Source organism: Myxocyprinus asiaticus, chromosome 44 (assembly GCF_019703515.2).
Source record: "Myxocyprinus asiaticus isolate MX2 ecotype Aquarium Trade chromosome 44, UBuf_Myxa_2, whole genome shotgun sequence".
In the NCBI taxonomy this organism is placed as follows: domain Eukaryota; kingdom Metazoa; phylum Chordata; class Actinopteri; order Cypriniformes; family Catostomidae; genus Myxocyprinus; species Myxocyprinus asiaticus.
In genome coordinates this window covers 9,084,238-9,101,405 of record NC_059387.1, presented here as the reverse complement: position 1 = coordinate 9,101,405, position 17,168 = coordinate 9,084,238, and the positions used below count along the sequence as shown (strand labels likewise).

General features: G+C 36.8%; 2 protein-coding genes across 12 annotated transcripts in view; one reads left to right on the top strand and one right to left on the bottom strand.

The window, feature by feature from the left end:
• Positions 1 to 567: 567 nt before the first annotated feature.
• Positions 568 to 12,664, top strand: LOC127434226 (D-beta-hydroxybutyrate dehydrogenase, mitochondrial-like). The gene is made up of 5 exons (XM_051686794.1): positions 568 to 1,418; positions 1,787 to 1,897; positions 3,673 to 3,808; positions 3,962 to 4,114; positions 8,300 to 12,664. Exons 1-5 carry the CDS (start codon positions 1,206 to 1,208, stop codon positions 8,764 to 8,766), a joined length of 1,080 nt encoding a protein of 359 aa, XP_051542754.1. The 5' UTR covers positions 568 to 1,205; the 3' UTR covers positions 8,767 to 12,664.
• The window catches only part of LOC127434224 (cytoplasmic protein NCK1-like), a 73,674-nt gene continuing 60,174 nt past the window's right edge, over positions 3,669 to 17,168 (bottom strand). For 9 of the 11 annotated variants that reach the window (XM_051686785.1, XM_051686786.1, XM_051686784.1 and 6 more), the window contains one exon: positions 13,124 to 16,820. In XM_051686785.1, coding sequence (XP_051542745.1) covers positions 16,620 to 16,820 — 201 coding nt within the window. In that variant the 3' untranslated portion in view covers positions 13,124 to 16,619. Of the gene's footprint in view, positions 3,790 to 4,835; positions 4,892 to 13,123; positions 16,821 to 17,168 lie in introns of those variants that run through there. The other 2 variants (XR_007896001.1, XR_007896002.1) reach the window with 2 other exon arrangements.

The following is a 17,168-nucleotide window of genomic DNA, read 5'->3' as shown; positions in this document are numbered from 1 at the left end:
ATAACCGCTCTGTACAATTGTGGTGAGAAGAATAGAATCTCTGAATGCTATTCTCAGATGCAATATTAGGCAGGTGGTTTTAATGTTGTGGCTGATCGGTGTATATATATATATATATATATATATATATATATATATATATATATATATATATATATCATATTTGTATATACAGGTGTGTACCATGGCGCTGTTTTGGCGTCACGAGGGGGATCTACACAATATTAGGCAGGTGGTTTTCATGTTGTGGCTGATAGGTGTGTATATATATATATATATATATATATATATATATATATATATATATATATATATATATATATATATATATATATATATATATATATACAATCATAAACTAACGTCCACATAACGTTACAGGGAAGTTTATGTATGACAACTTAATAGAGCGAGAGAGAGAGAGAGAGAGAGAGAGAGAGAGAGAGAGAGAGAGAGAGAGAGAGAGAGAGAGAGGAGAGAGTGCGTTTTCTTGGCTATTTTTAGTTTTTTTTTTTATAACCATAAATTAACCTTCCCAGAACGTTGCAGAGAGGTTTTTGTGTGACAATCTAAAAATATCTCATACAAAACGTTGGAATAATCAAATTCAGTATCTGCATATGAGGTGCTGAGGTACAGTGTAGGAAACGCAATAACTAAATAATAAATAAATAAATAAATAATAAACATGTTCCAACAATTCTTACATATTAATGGACGAAATGCATCTTGCATATTCATTTAATCCTCCAAAATTAAACTTATTTAATGATTAGTTAAGCAATAGATCAGAACAATATTGTAGATTTATTATCGATGTACAGCAAGGTAGCAGAAAGGATATCGGAATAAAATCGTTAGGAGAACGTTGGGGAAGCGTTATACTTCCGTAAAAAAATAAATAAATAAACAATAATAAAAAAAATTCTAACGTTCTTTGGCTAAAGAGAACGTTAGGATTCCCGTTCTAGAAAAGTTCTGGGAACCAAAAATTGTTAGCTGGAATATTACTAAGTTTACTGTATGATCAAAATGTCACTTGACAAAATAAGTCCAATAAAATCCTAATTTATGCCTGTACCTCCCCTCTAAATCAGTCGCTCTTTTTAATAGGTAAACGTGAAGTAATTTGCATCAATCTGCATAATTCATGAACGGTGACTCTATGGCCCCGCCTCCGCGCGAGTGGTCAACAGTGGTTTAAGATGGCTGCACTGCCGCTGGTGAGAGTCGCGCTGCTCATCATCTTCTCCGTGTTTCTCACGCTCATCCTGGGTTTCGGCCTGCCGTCTGCCCTCAACCTCATCGCGCGCTGCTGCGGCTTCCCGGAGGCGAGCGTCACGGAATGCATCGTGTTCATGTACGCGCTCTTCGTACTGTACGTGGCCATGCCTCGACTGCCCCGCGGCACTGTGAAGGTACCAATACTTTATGCATATAATATGCATATAAAACACTTCAAACAGCATTCCAAAGCCATTTGGACACATATTTTACTTTTTGCCTCAAATGCTGGCATGCATATGCAGTGTGCCATGTCAGATTTATGCAAAGTGCTGTGCAATTCATTAGTGGTAAAGTAAAACGTTTTTAAGATAATTATCTGTATTTATAATACGCACAAACATGCAATTCTCTAATTGTGGTATATCAGAATATGCTTTTAGTGTGATTGACATGAAACATTCACACACCTTTTTAATGCATAGGTGCCAGTTTGCTTTTTACCAGGGCAGTGAATTGTTGGCACAGTCAGTTGTAATATTGTATAATATTTCCTTTGTAGGTTGAAGGAAAGGCTGTGCTTATTACTGGCTGTGACAGTGGATTTGGACAGGCATTGGCCAAGCACTTGCACAGACTTGGCTTTTCTGTGTTTGCAGCCTGTCTTTTTAAGGTAATGGCTCAACTATTCTTGCAACGTGCAACTGGGTTTAGCGCCTGTTGTACCACAGTTGCTATGTGAGCATTATATAAGGGTTTAAAGTCAAGGTGGAAGTTTAGTTTTAAATGGTGAAATCCATTTCACAAGATTCTTGCAAATAATTTTACAATAGCATAGTTTGCAACAGTCTTATACAAAATGTTTTTCATAGGGGTGGGCAGTATGATCAAAATATGAGTAAATTAATATATATTTATACCCTTAAATGAGTAATTTTATATAACAGTTACAGTATAAAACAATATATTGCTCATAATATAGTTATATATTTTTCATAAAATAAACTAAATCACAATTATGACCAACAGAAGCGTCCGTCTGTGACACAGTTGGTGGAGTATGTTATTGTTTTCTGCATGGTGTCTCATTTTTAAATGGTGCCGTGGATATATAGTTTTGTATAAAGGTCATTCTTCAGTTAACGTGGCAAACACGTGACGGAAATTAATTCAATTAATAATTTAGACTACCTATTAATACTGTATATCTGCATATTTTAATAATATATTTTTACAAATGGAAAAAATGAACCGTGGCAACTTAATATTTAGTTATTAAAGGATTAAAATCACTTTAAGATCTGAAAACTACAAGTGATACGATTAATTGGCTCTGAAGGAAGGAAATCGGATATATTTTAAAGTAACACCTCAGACAAAAGGCAAAATGTATGCTTTTTTTAAAAAATTTTTTTTATAAAAAATAGAACCTTTCTGTCTGTTGTCTGTGAAGTTAATGTGGAGTCTGTGGTGTTACCATAAAAGACAGTAGGATAAATTTTCTTAAATCTGGACATTTTTAAAAAAGGTTAAAAGTCAAGGAACATTTTAGACTTGCTATATTTACCAAAATGTTGATTAAAATCTATCAAATCGAGAAGGATTTAGCAGGGCTAGCTCCAAAAAGGGGCGGGAGCCCCAACCTAACCATGCATGGAAGTGTCGCCCCCTTTTGGAGCTGGTCCAACCCTCTCCTGGGCTTACCTCACCCCCTTCTTGACTGACTCCTCCCCCTTATGGAATTACCCCGCCCCCATTTGGAGATTTCGGAGCTGAAGCTTTACCTACTTGATCAAATCTGAAAGTTATGATTCCCACAGACACATAAAATAATCTGAAATGTACATAAATATAGGAAAATGAATAAGAAAGAATGAGCTCGCTATGCACTCCTTAGATCAACCATCCATTGCAATGACATATACTTATAAATAATCCAAATAGAATTCACCGTTTTCTTAATGGGGTGATTTTCATTATGATAACACCACAGACATGAAGTTGAGGGACACATTTTTTTCTTAAAATGTCACAAAATATGTATTTTTCCAAACAATAATAAACACGTTAACCAAATTCTTTTTTCAAAATATAAGCACTTTATTTGTGTTAAATTAATTGTATTGACCTCTTTATCATATTTCTCAATCCAAGTAAAATATTATTGTTTTAAAAGAAAAAAATGTAACTTTTAACCATGCATAACTGCTTTTCAGTTTTTTCACACTACAGAATACAAATATGCATGCATTTTACCACTTATTGGTATTTAAAGTCCATTTCTAATTTTGCAAAGTTGAAGGACACCATCTGCCCATCCAAATGAAGAATGACCCATGAACACTATAGCAGAATATCTACCGGTTTACACATGTCTGCCTTCGCACTGTACCGTCATAATGTCCCGCCCTGATTCCAACTGTTCAAAATTTGTGTCTGTGAAATAAGGATGGAGAAGGTGCGAAAGATCTGGAGAATCTTCATTCTGAACAGCTGAAGGTTGTACAGATGGATGTCTGCAGTGAGGAGCAGGTCTCTCAGGCTGTTCAGTTTGTGACCGCCAACCTGGAAGACCCAGAGAAAGGTGACAGATGACTTATCTTTTTGACCTCAGATTGTATGGTCTGAATTTGTTGAAGATTCTTAGAAGGTATGGTCAAAGATCATTAAACACACAAATCTCAGAACCCCTGTGAAATCCAAGTTTGACTGTATTTGTAATCGTAAAATTGTGCAGGTCTGTGGGCGGTGGTGAACAATGCTGGTATCTCGACGTTCGGTGAGGTGGAGTTCACAACCATGGACACGTACAAGCAAGTTTCAGAGGTCAACCTGTGGGGCACCATCAGAGTAACCAAAGCCTTTCTGCCTCTTATCCGCAGAGCTAGAGGTAAAAGAATTGTTTTGTTTTTTTTCTCAAAATTTGGAATACCCAATGCGCTCTAAGTCCTCGTGGTCGCGTAGTGATTCGCCTCAGTCCGGGTGGCGGAGGACGAATCCCAGTTGCCTACGCGTCTGAGACCGTCAACCCGCGCATCTTAGCACGTGGCTTGTTGAGCACATTGTCACGGAGACATAGCGCGTGTGGAGGCTTCACACCATCCACCGCGGCAGCAACCACGCTCAACTCGCCATGCGCCCCACTGAGAACGAACCACATTATAGCGACCACGAGGAGGTTACTCCATGTGACTCTACCCTCCCTAGCAACCGGGCCAATTTGGTTGCTTAGGAGACCTGGCTGGAGTCACCCAGCACGCCCTGGGATTCGAACTAGCGAACTCCAGGGGTGGTAGCCAGCGTATTTTACCACTGAGCTACCCAGGCCCCAATAATTGCTTGTTTTGACTTTTAATCAAATTGCAAATTAGTAATAATCATATACCTTTAGGCCAGAAACATACTGTAAGCAAATGCATATGCAAATGCTTGGCCAACGCATCGCAAGCTTGTGGTCTCGTTATAAGTACTTGATGTGCGTTTTTGCATTACAGTGCTGGTAACAATACTAGAGTTACTGTACCTTCAAATGTCTGTGGCATTAAACGGAATATAATTTATTATTCAGGTAATTAGTCATAAATGTGTTGGCACTTGGCAGTTTAATGTACTTGCTCAGGATGATTCTCAAAACTGTTGTTCCACCGTGACAGAACCTGTAGTTCACCTGAAAGAGAAAACTGACAGTATTCAAAAAAGGTTCACCATTTCCTGTTAATTTAAATCATTTTTGGCATTTTATAACATCAGGTATTCTGTAAACTAACTAATCTCCATTGTTCAAAGTGGGCTCACACTGACTGATCCAACCACATTCTTCATAACAATTCTATTCCCTCGACTTAAGAGTGGGTGGGTCTTTTAAACATTTTTTAGTTTGTTTTTTATTTACAACCCCAATTCCGAGAAAGCTGGGACAGTATGGAAAATGCTTGATTAAAAAAAAAAAAAAGGAGATATTTGTAAATTCTGTTCACTCTGTGCTATATTCAAAGCATTACATGAACATATTATTAAATATTTTTAATTTAAGTGAATTATTTATTTTTTAATATACATGTTTCAGATCAGATTATTGCAACACACTCTAATAAAGTTGGGACAGTCGAGTGTTTACCACTTTGTAACTTCACCATTTCTTCTAATAACACTTATTAAGCATTTGGGCACTGAAGACACAGTTTAAGTTTAGCAAGCAGAATTTCCCCACATTCATCAATTATACAGGTCTATAGCTGTGCAGTTGATCAATTTCTAAGTTGCCATATTTTTCGCTTCATAATGCACCATATTGGAGATGGTCAGGACTGCAGGCAGGCCAAACTAACACACACACTCTCTGCTTACACAGTCATGCACTTTTAATCCAGGAAGTATGTGGTTTGGCATCATCCTGCTGGAAAACCACTTCTGAATGTGCATGATCTCTGACCCCTTAGACGTCAAAGTCTTAATCATCTTTCGTCAGTAATGGATATCATCAGTCCTTTTTGTTTTTATTAGCATTTTCGGTAACACTTTACAATAAGTTGCCATATGTTAACATTAGTTAAGAACATTAGTTAACATGAACTAGCAATGAACAATACTTTTACAGCATTTATTAATCTTAGTTAATGTCAATTAAAACATACAACTTTTGAAATCAAAAGTTGTATGTTAACATTAGTTAATGTACTATGAACTAACAATGAACAAATGTATTTGTATTAACTAACGTTAACAAAGATTAATCAATTCAGTAAAACATATATTGTTTATTGTTTGTTCATGATAGCTAATGCATTAACTAATGTTAACGAATGGAACCTTATTGCAAAGTGTTACCGCATTTTCCATACTGCCATACTGTCCCAACTTTTTCTGAATTGAGGTTGTAATGACCTAAAACAAAACTGAAAAGGACAAATTAGTATTTTGTCTCAGAATAAGCGTGATAAAATCAGTCATTCTTATATATGTTCGATCAAATTACCTCAAATATCAACCTTTACACATTACACGCGATGACCTCACGGATCAGGAAAATTTTGCAGTGCCAGTGACACATGGGTGTTTAGAAAAGTGTTGTGGTAGTTTGTGTTGCTATTTAGAGTTTTGGGAGAAAATAAATGAAAAGTGCCTTTTACCCCAGGGGACCTTCAGTCCCGCTGTACCCTAATGTTTCTTTGCAGTTGCAGCTCTTGTCAATGTTTCACTAAAATAAAGGAATGTTTGGACTGAGCTTAATGGATCAGTGGTTCAATCACGTGCAATTTGGAATTTGTGGCCTTGAGAACCACAATCATTGTTCAAGTTGATACATTGTTAGTGTGGGGCAATGTGACCAGGGACTGGTTGTGCCAGCTATGTGCAAGTTACAACTTAGTAAAGACTAGCAATGGCCATTTACGCACTACTAAGTATTTGAATGTTGCACCATTCAGTTAGTGAAATGGAACCCTATGTATAAACTAACCAAAATTCATCCCATTTATAAAATCTGACAAAGCAAGGAAATGCGTTTAAATGAGATTGGACATAATCGCGTTATTCTCTGCTTTTGATGTCAAACCATGAAGAGGCATGCACACAACACTTGCGTACTTTGAATAAGCCGGTAAGAATGCCGGTTAAGTTGTTTACATGTTATGCTACGCTAAGTCGGGGTAATGGGTAAAAATGTACCTGTGTCGATCGGTTTATACTTAAGCCGATTATGACCTTACACCGATAAAAGAACGCCGTTTAATGCGTTTACATGACCATATTGATACTACAATAAATAAATGTGTAAAAAAAAAATAAAAAAAATCCAGTCTTTTTAGTATTTTTTTTAGTGAATTAGTTTTACAATTCCTAAATGTTACTATATTTATATTTACTTTTTTTTATTTTTAATGTATCGTATTTCAATGGAAATGTAATTTATTACTGCTAATAGTTTCATGAAGCCAAAAAAGGTTTGAACATCAACCATAACAACAAAACACTAAAATCCATGGCTTTTCAACGCTTCTGTTTACAAATTTAAGGCTGCTCATTGGGTCAATAAAGGTAAACGTCATATTATGTGACTACATTTTTCTTAACGGGGAACTTACAACCTACAAGCTAAGTTTTGCTTTAAGAACGGGTGGTGCAACAGAATTAATCAATGACTTGGTTACAAACTAACTAGTAGTTACTAAGCCCTTAGTTTGAACTTTACATCCCAACTGAATTGAGACCTTAAAGGTGCTATATGTAATATTTTTACTGTATTAAATCATAAAATGACCATAATATGTCTTTAGAGAATTAGGAAACATGCTAAGTTGAAATACTGGCTTCTCTAATGCTACAGCCAGTATATTCTACTTTGAAGTTTCCATTCCGGGCCGGAATTTGTGTTTTGGCCTGTGTGATCCTGCCCACTGCCTACTCACCAACAGTATTTCAACGCCACCGGGTTGCCAGATTTGAACAAGTTTGCAGGCAAACAACACTGCGTGCCAAAGCCATGGAAGCCGGCAAACGAACTGGATCGGAGATAACAGATTCCACCTGATCTAAAAAGCCTCGCCATCCATCTAAAAACCACCATGACCAGAGGTTTAGGAAAACAAGGATAAATATTGGAGATGCCTTTGGAAGATGGAGTCAGCTTAAAGCCCAGAAATCGTGTTGCATTCCGGCAACCCGCATGAGATTCGAGTCTGGGGTGAGGCAGACAACTCTCCAATATTTTGAATTTGGACTGCAGTACCCATTTCAAACGCTTGTTGTCAATCTTACATATAGCACCTTTAAGCACAGCTAGTACAACCCTACTCAGAAGACAAAATTTTTGCACCCACAGAAATTACGTCGTAATGCATAACCAGAAGTTCATCCACCTTGAAAAATAGCACCACTGCTAAAAGGATGATTTAAGACAGTTCTACAGCTGAACTAATAATTATTCTATGGAAGACTTAAAATAGGCACTTTATTGAGGAATGAGTCAAAATTATATTGTTTGAGCTTATAACATGTTTTGAACCTGGAACATGTCTTTAAAAGTATGTTTACATGCAGACCTTAGTCTTAACATTATTTGTTTGTTTGGTGACAGGACGCGTGGTGAACATGGCGAGCATGTATGGCAGAATGGGAAACGCTCTCCGATCTCCATACTGTGTCTCCAAATATGGCGTGGAGGCGTTTTCGGACTGTCTCAGGTATGAAATGAAGGCCTGGGGTGTCAAAGTTTCTGTCATCGAGCCAGGAAACTTTATCGTGGCCACGGGCATCATAACACGCGATATAGTAACGTCAACAGCAGAGAAGCTCTGGAAGGAGGCGCCCCCTGGTGTTCAGGAGGACTATGGGAAAGCTCACTTCGAGCAGTACATGGCTCTTATGCGCTCCTACTGCAACACGGGCCAACGGGAAATTGATCCTGTTTTAGACGACATCACAGATGCCATCACATCCAAATGGCCCTACACACGGTACAACCCTATGGAGCCGCATTGGTGGATTCGCATGCAAGTCATGACCCATTTTCCGGGAGCTATTTCAGACAGACTGTACTTCTAATGAGATGACAACTCCCTGCCATCCAGTATATTGTTACAGAGTTAACCAATGAATTATTATATGCCTTAAACTGTACTTAACGGAATCCTTATACTGCTTTGATTTAGTAGCACTCGGTTTGAAAAAGAATCACATAGATTTTAAAGGAATATTCTGGGTTATATTCAGTTTGAGTTCTGTCAGCAGCATCTGTTGCCTGCTGTTGATTACCACAGAAAATAATGTTGATTCGTCCCTTGGTTTGTAAAAAATGAATGGAACATTTATAGTAATATACTTAAAATTAGAGTCAAGCAGCAGTCTTGGGGACCAGAAGTAACTACAGTATTAACTTAGTTACATTTTGAAATTGTCTGTTAACAAGTTACTTTGTCGAAGTAGCGTGACAAAATGCTACATCGCAATGCTGACATCCATTGCGAGATACATGAGCATTGCCACTAGTGAAAACCAAATGTCATATATAAAAAAAATTGCATTTTGACTTGTTGTAATTCAGTTGTTGATATCAGGAATGGACATTTGCATTAGTAACAATAATTAAACAATAATAATTATTGATAGCAAAATGATTGTTTTTACTAGTAAGTAGTATATTGCTGTAACTAGTAAGAAATTCATTATAGAAATCTGTAATTGCTTTGTGAACAGTAGTAAATGACAGATCATTGTGAAATTCTACTAGTGAATATGCAGTTACAGTTTTTATTTACTTTTTGAAAATCTAGTTTTGTTATTAAGAATGTGCATTTCTGTGAGTAATTGTCATTTTATATCAAGAACGAACATTTTTACTAGTGCAAATGCAATTTGATATAAAAAATTTACATGTTCAGTTAAAGTAATTCCTTGCTGATCTCAAGAATTAGCATTGTTACTAGTGAAAATTGAATTATGGATATCTGTCATTCATATCCTGCTTATGTTGAAAGGGCGATAACTGGTACCCTCACAAAGATATCAAACATTTAGTTTTTTTAGAAGCTGCTTAAATAATTTTGCACAGGTAAGGTTGTTTAGCAGTTAGCATGCTAACAAGTATTATGTTTAAATACTTTTGAAACGTGTTATGGTTACTTTAAACGTTAGGCTTTCATTCTAAGAGCATTACTGTGAATGCAGTAAGACAAAATGTTTGTCTGTGGTGAATGACCGCAGGCCACTGATGCTATCTATAAAGCGTAAGTTGTGTTTAACCTGGAATATTTCAAATGTATGCACTTTGATTCACTTTATCATATTTAGGCTCATAAATGGTTAAACATGTTTTAAATTTGAACACTTCATAGTATTTTGTTTCCATTTAATCACACAGATATTTCCATTGAGAGATGATGAATAACCAGAGGCCTAAAGCCAGATGTAGTTAAAAAAAAAAAAAAAAAAAAAAAAAAAGTACATCTGTATGGGTTGTGTGATATGGCAGTATTCCTTGCCTTGTCATATCATGCCTTGGTGAGATTCATTTCAATGAAAGGTTGAACCACAGATGAATAAAGGAGGACACCTGTGGTTAGAAACATACCACTCTTTAGCATTACTGAGGGTTACAGGGTGAGCACACATTCCCTTTATGAAGACTTCCTCAAGAGATGTCCACTCAGTATTTTATTTTATTATTATTATTATTTTGCTTAAAAGAATCATGTATACCGAAGGGTCCCAATAGAGCTGTTCAGTCGTGACGTTAAATTGTTGACAAACCTGGAAGGCTAATTCGCCATGGGTTCCTTCGGAAATTTTCAATTTATGAGTAAAATAAGGTCTGCGGTAAACATTACTTGAAGACAACATAAATTACACACAGTCACACCTCAAATGTGATTTCTGAAGCAGCAGTTTAAAAAAAAAAAAAAAAATGTACGGTGCTAACAGGTTGCTAATTAAGGACTACAACTACCACAAGCACGTGAGTTTACGTGCCTGATGAAACTGGAAACCATTGTAGTCCTTATCTAGCAACTTGTTAGCAACATAAAAAACACGTTTGACTGTATGTAATTTATTTTGTAGAGCAAAACATCCAAGTAGTGTTTACTCAATCTAAAACTGCTGTTGTAAAAACCTATGGAAAATTCTGAGGGAACCCATGACTCAAAAATGCTAATTCTCTTCCACTGCAACTTGAACAGCTTTATTAGCATACTAGTGTAAGTAAGTACGAGCTGTTGAGGTATAGACTACAGTGCATCATTAATTTGCATGTTGATACCACAGACCTTGTTGCACACTATATTTACTGTAGGCTAATTACTATGTGGACAAATGTTTGCCTTAAATTTTAGGACCATACATTTAAACCTGCTGTAGGAGCTTCAAATTCACATTGTTTTACATTTTTCTACAACTAAAATTTCAATAAAGAATCATCTCAAAGGGGTTTGAGGAAGGCTAATATTAGTCCAAAAAGCATTCATGAATCTATCCTTCAAAATCCACCAGAAATATTGTACATCATCTGAGCACCTTTGACATTATTTTCAACACATGATTCCATTACACAAATGTTGCTCACTAAATAAGACAGAGTATGTGAACTGGGAAATGTTCATTAAATAAAAGTTGATATTGTTTGTAAATGTCCTCATGTTGGCCACTAGAGGGAGCAGTCGAACTGGCACCTGAAGCTGTCAACAAACCTTTTTAAATCATTTGTACCATACTTACAGTACAATAGTATTATCGTATGGTGTACTATCAAACTATAGTTAAATGGCTACACATTATATAACTGCTTAATAAGGAACATAAGTGTTTGCATGGCTTTCTTGCTTGATTTCCTATCAATGTGAAATAAACACGGTAAGATGCAACCTACAGTACAGAGAATGTAAATCCTCAACAAAAATTTGTCCATATTTGTTTTTAATACAACTGTTGCAATCATATGCACAGAATATGGTAATCCCCATTGATATTTCAGGCAATTCAGTGGCGTGAGTTGAGAAATCGTGGGGAGTACGTTCTTTATGTAGGGAAGCTTTCCGATGAGTCATTTGTTATAATGGCCACACGGTTATGGAGATGGAATTGTTTCATATTAACATACAAATGGAATCAGATCCACAAATAAATGTGTTTCACAAAAATGAAATGAATTCACAAATGAAATGAATGAGATTTATAAATATATGTTAGGAATTTCACAAAAATAAAGTGAATTCACAAATAAAATTATTTACAAATACATTTTTTAACTCACAAACACAACTCTGTCCAGCATTCATTTGTGAATCGCGTGCATTTGTGGATCGCTTCCTGTGCATTTGCGGATCGCCACACGCATTTGTCGATTTTGAAACAAATCTAGGGTCAAGACGTGCACACAAATCTACAAATAGGTGGACTCCACCCATCGTCTACTCAAGCCAATCAGATAACGGCCACATTACTTGGACCAATCGTAGCATGTTCTATCTTCAACCAATCATGCTTCGTTTTACTATCAGGGTGGGACCAGAGTCACAGCTCTCATGAGCATGGAATCAAGCACATACAGATAAGCTCCAAGGGCACGAACTTTTAAAGAAACGGATGTCATCAGAGGAATACTGTGACCTAAGGTTTGTATCAATTTCTCTCAGTTGTAGACATGTAGTGTCTTGTTAAATGTCGACAGCTGTCCTGATCATTAGCTTTATAGCTAACCTGGCTGACTGTATGTTATTTTAATTTTAAACAAGTTTCTTAACTGACATGTCGTCAAAACCTTTACTCTTAATGTTACATGGCAGATCCAAACAGACACACTACTAGACACTTCAAAAGATCAGTAGTACAGATAGTGTCTTTATAAAACATGAATCATATTAGATGATCTTAGGAGCACAAACCATAAATTAATACCCTATATTACACGGTGTACAAAATCTGCTATGCCAGTAATCTGGTCAGAGTTGTGTTTGAGTTGAAAAGAAAAAAAAATCTAATTTTATTTTTGTGAAGCTAACGTATATTTATAAATCTCATTCATGTGAAACTCCTTACATTTATTTGTGGGTCTGATTCAATTTATTTGTGAACCAACTTTGTAAATCTCTTTTCATTTGTCAATATGAAACAAAAGTAACCCCATACACAGTACCCCTACAAACACTTTTGGTGTGATTATCAACTACTTTTTGTGTTTACTGTATTGACTGACTCATGCAAATCATGTGTTTAGTGATTAGAATTCACAGTTGGTCATCTCTTATTGCCAGCAATATTTCCATTTCAGGCAGTGGAACCCAACATCCACATTTATTCAGGTGAACTTTTATTTCAAATGTGACATTTCCTCATTGTATTATAAAGATATCAATTTAGCCTCTGAAAGTCTGTCATTTTGCACTGGATAACACATAAGAGATCATCATTGATTTGTGTAGTTTATTTCTTTCTTTGAAATGTCAAACTCCTGTTACATCTTCATCGAGACTGGAGACAGTGAGCATACACATCATTTTTACAGCACCTCAAGGCCCAGATCTGCTGAAACTCAGTTCACTCATAGTCCAGACAAAATTAGGTTAAACAAACAAGGTCAGTGATGCAGCCCAGTTCATTCAGCTTTGTGAATCCACGAAGGCAGCTCTCATAGGAAAATCCAGTCTTGAATTACTCCTTTTTTTATCTTAAGCTGGTGGAATTACCAAGCACTGCTTTCCAATATTCCAAGTTTCAGGTTAATTTGATTCAAAATTCAAGATTTTAACCAAGAATGACAAAACTTTGTACATCACAAGACAAAATACCATTACGCAATGGTCCTTGCATTTAAAATACACCTAGCGTGGCAACTTTAATGGTTGCATTAGATGCACAGATGGACAATCTTGACGCAAATTAGGATTTCAGTCTACACAAGCATTCAAAACCTATTAACACTCAAAGGCTGTCCATTTGGTAATGTTCCTAAAAGAAAGGACAGCAAAGCTGTTTGGTCATAGCCACAAAAATAAAATCTGGTTGGTTGGTTAAGTGATCATGATTGACTCATAAGTATCTTTTAGAAACCTTAAATATTCCTCATAAGCCGAATTATTATAAAAAAAATTCTACAATACAGGGATACTCCAACTGAATCCACTGCGGATGCTAATGTTTGCTGGGGCTACTGACTCTAGTCAGTTTAGAGATGGCATATTTGATTTGATGCTAATGAAAACAAGGCTGTGAGGGACAGAAGTACAGTCTGTTTAATAGGTTCACTAGTTCACTAGAGTTTTTTGGTCCAGTGGAAATTCTTTACATAGATGTATTTTCAATAAGCATGTATACATGCATGTTCTTCCATAAATTATACTTCAGCCGACAACGTGTAAGGTCATGTAAACGCCTTTAATGGTTTATCAGAAATTTTGTTAAAAACGGTTAAACCAAAAACAAAAATTGGCACACAGACTTCATTACCCCCTTTTTGTGTTGCATGTAAAGCACCTTTACCGGCATTCTGACAGGCTTATCTAATGTGCGCATGTCCGTTTGCATTTTGATGTCAAAAGCAGAGAATAATCCAATGATTTCAAACCTCATGTACACACAGGTTTCTTACATTGTTGGCTTTCATGAATAAGCTGATTTTATCTATCAGCGTATTGCTGTACTTGTAAATGCGCTCACTGTAAACAGTACAACCCACTAAATGAGCAGTACTTCTATCAATCACAACTTTGTTTCCATTTGTGACAAATTAAACGCTGTATATCCTGACCAAGGTCTATACGGTAAGGTCACTTCAATAAAATAAATCAACAATAGGCTTAAAAACACAATCTGTTCCCCAACTGGAAGTTTGCTTGACCAAGACATGGTCCACTCACAAAAGCCACATATCAGGGATGCATTGCGCACATGCAAAACAATACTCAAATAATTTGTCTATCTTTAAATAGCGTACACCTATGCTTTGGTTCCGGCAACAGATGAAGGCACATTAAGCACAAGCTACATGGTAAGACTATGTCAGAAATCCCCATCCTAAACCAGTGGTTCTCAACTTGTGGATTGGGACCCAAAAAAACTAAAACAAATCTTAACTATGTAAGACTTAGACTAAATTAAATATGGGTTATGTTTGTTACCGTGTTGGGTCGCCAATGCTTTCCAAGGTGAAAATCTGGGTCCTGAAGCAAAACCAGTTGAGAACCACTGTCCTAAACAACAAAATCTACTTTGTTTCCGTGCATTGAGCTTCACATTATTGACAGTAATCTCATATTTCTACACTAACCTTAATATTCACAGCACCAATGTCTGCATGCTTCAGCAATTTTTCCATACACTCCCCAAAAAATCCCCTTTCCTCAACTCTCGCCCCCAGTATGGCTCCAAGCATCTGGGGAAGTAATCATTGTCATTGTGATGGTCCCCTGGAGGAGAGCCCAGATCACCCTCCTCGAGTCTTGACAAAGGAACTTCAATGTTGTTCCAAGTTAAAACAGAAACGTGCCCAGGGAGGCGTCCTCTCCCATGCTTGATCCTCCACAAACATCCATATCTTCCTGGTTTTACATATACAATTGGAACATCTCTCAACACTCTCAGCAGTTTATCAACCTGATGTATATGGAAGCAGCGCGGCTGACCTTGATTGCCAGGCGAAGCAGGTTGTTCCTTGAACCCTGAGCTCACAATGCTTTCACGCTGAGCAAAAGCAAATCAAATTATGTATAATGGAATTTAATTTACCCTCAGAGCTTCAATATGCATCTGTGCATCTGCAAACGTGAGCTATTGTCAACCAAATGAGTGCCCTGCAAAACAAAGGAACATACCTGATAAAGCTTCAAACCACTGATAACGAAAACGACACAAAGACACACATGCTACGGCAAACGGATTGTAGCCTTGAACAGAAAAGACAATTTTATTGGTAAAATACTGAATCATAAAAGACCTGTGATGTGCACCAGTGAGGTCTATCTGGAATCTTCAGCTATAGTATCGCAATTCAGGCTTGAATCTGCAACCTTGCGCAAACTTCTGCGTTCATTCAAATAATTGTCTAGTAGGACACAGCAATCACAGCCAAGCCCTTCCAAATGGGGAAAGCTCATATTAATGGCATAGTATGAATTCTGACAAGAGTTTCCAAGATGTGTGATAAAAGAATTATGACACATTGACAAGGCTTGATGACAATGGTAGCAAACCGCTACATTTGGCAACAATCTCAATTGTCAGGGAAGTAGTATTTCTGTTATTTAATAGTATATACAGGTCACCCTCATATAGACTACTTTGGCAATAACTGAAGCATCTTAGGGCTTAAATCAAGCTTGACTTAATTGGAAACATGCGGTCACTTCCTATTTCGATTACAGTTCAAGATTCATCCCACAATGATAGCCTAATCTCTCAATTGGAATTCTGAATATTGGTAAAAATCCTTGTCAATAAGTACGTTTTGGTCACTCGGTTTTACTGAGTGAGCATTTTGCAAAAATATTGATTCCTAATAAATATAATAGGTATAGAGTCAATATCCATTTTGCGTAGTTCAAGCAATGCAGGCAGAAAACAGACAATATGCAAGACCTTTGAAAGATGTTGAACGAAGTTCCTTAGCTGTCTGGATTTTAACAGCAGAAACTCCAAAGAACAGTTAAAAATAACCAATGATATATTAACAAAAGAAGACCTAGTTGTAATTCTAATACATGTTGACATCAAAATACATTGCATCACCTGTGATCTAAACACATTGGGTGTGTCCCTCAATGAAATCGGAGCGAGTTTCTGTGCGAATAAACAGGAGTCCATTGTCTGTCTTTCCCTGTACCTCTCTTTCATGGAATGCTTGATTTTCCCAGTCTGTCTGTTCGTTCAGATGTACAGTCCTTGTCAACTGGGTAGTTTTCCGACTGGAATCAGGAGGCAGCAAGAGCCTTGATCAGGTAGAGTTTGTCACCCTGTTCACTGGTGAAGATGGGTGCCTTTTTGTAGTGTTCCACCAGCTCTTCCATTGTGTTGAACTTGCGCTGTCCAATGCAGTACATGTTGTCCTTCAGCTGGACTTTGAAATGCTTGTTTTTGGACTGAGCTTTCAGCGATATTGAAAAGTCATTGGGCTAAAGAAAATAAGGGGAAAGAGAAGAAAAATGGACAACTTAATTGTTGAATATCAAGTTATTCACTTTGTTCCATAACCTAATGAGCCGCTTTGCAGTCTACAACCTACATAAGCAGCTATCTTCTAAGGCAGCATCCTAACCAACATGGAACCTCTTAGTGTAAGTGACAAACTGCTGCATACATTTTGGAACAGGGTTGGCATTGGGAGTATGCCTACAATGTCTTAGGCTCGTTCACATTTTTTACAAAAAACAGTCATCTCAATAGGAATCATGCATTCAGGAATTTTGCCTGATAGACTTCTGGAGAAGAAGAAATGTATAATCACAAATTTCACTTGACTC

Bases quoted from the DNA above. Each gene is read 5' to 3' on its own strand.
- LOC127434226 (XM_051686794.1), top strand. From the start codon at position 1,206: ATGGCTGCACTGCCGCTGGTGAGAGTCGCGCTGCTCATCATCTTCTCC. The intron at 1,419-1,786 runs GTACCAATACTT...TTTCCTTTGTAG, and splicing joins TGCCCCGCGGCACTGTGAAG to GTTGAAGGAAAGGCTGTGCT. The intron at 4,115-8,299 runs GTAAAAGAATTG...GTTTGGTGACAG, and splicing joins TCTTATCCGCAGAGCTAGAG to GACGCGTGGTGAACATGGCG.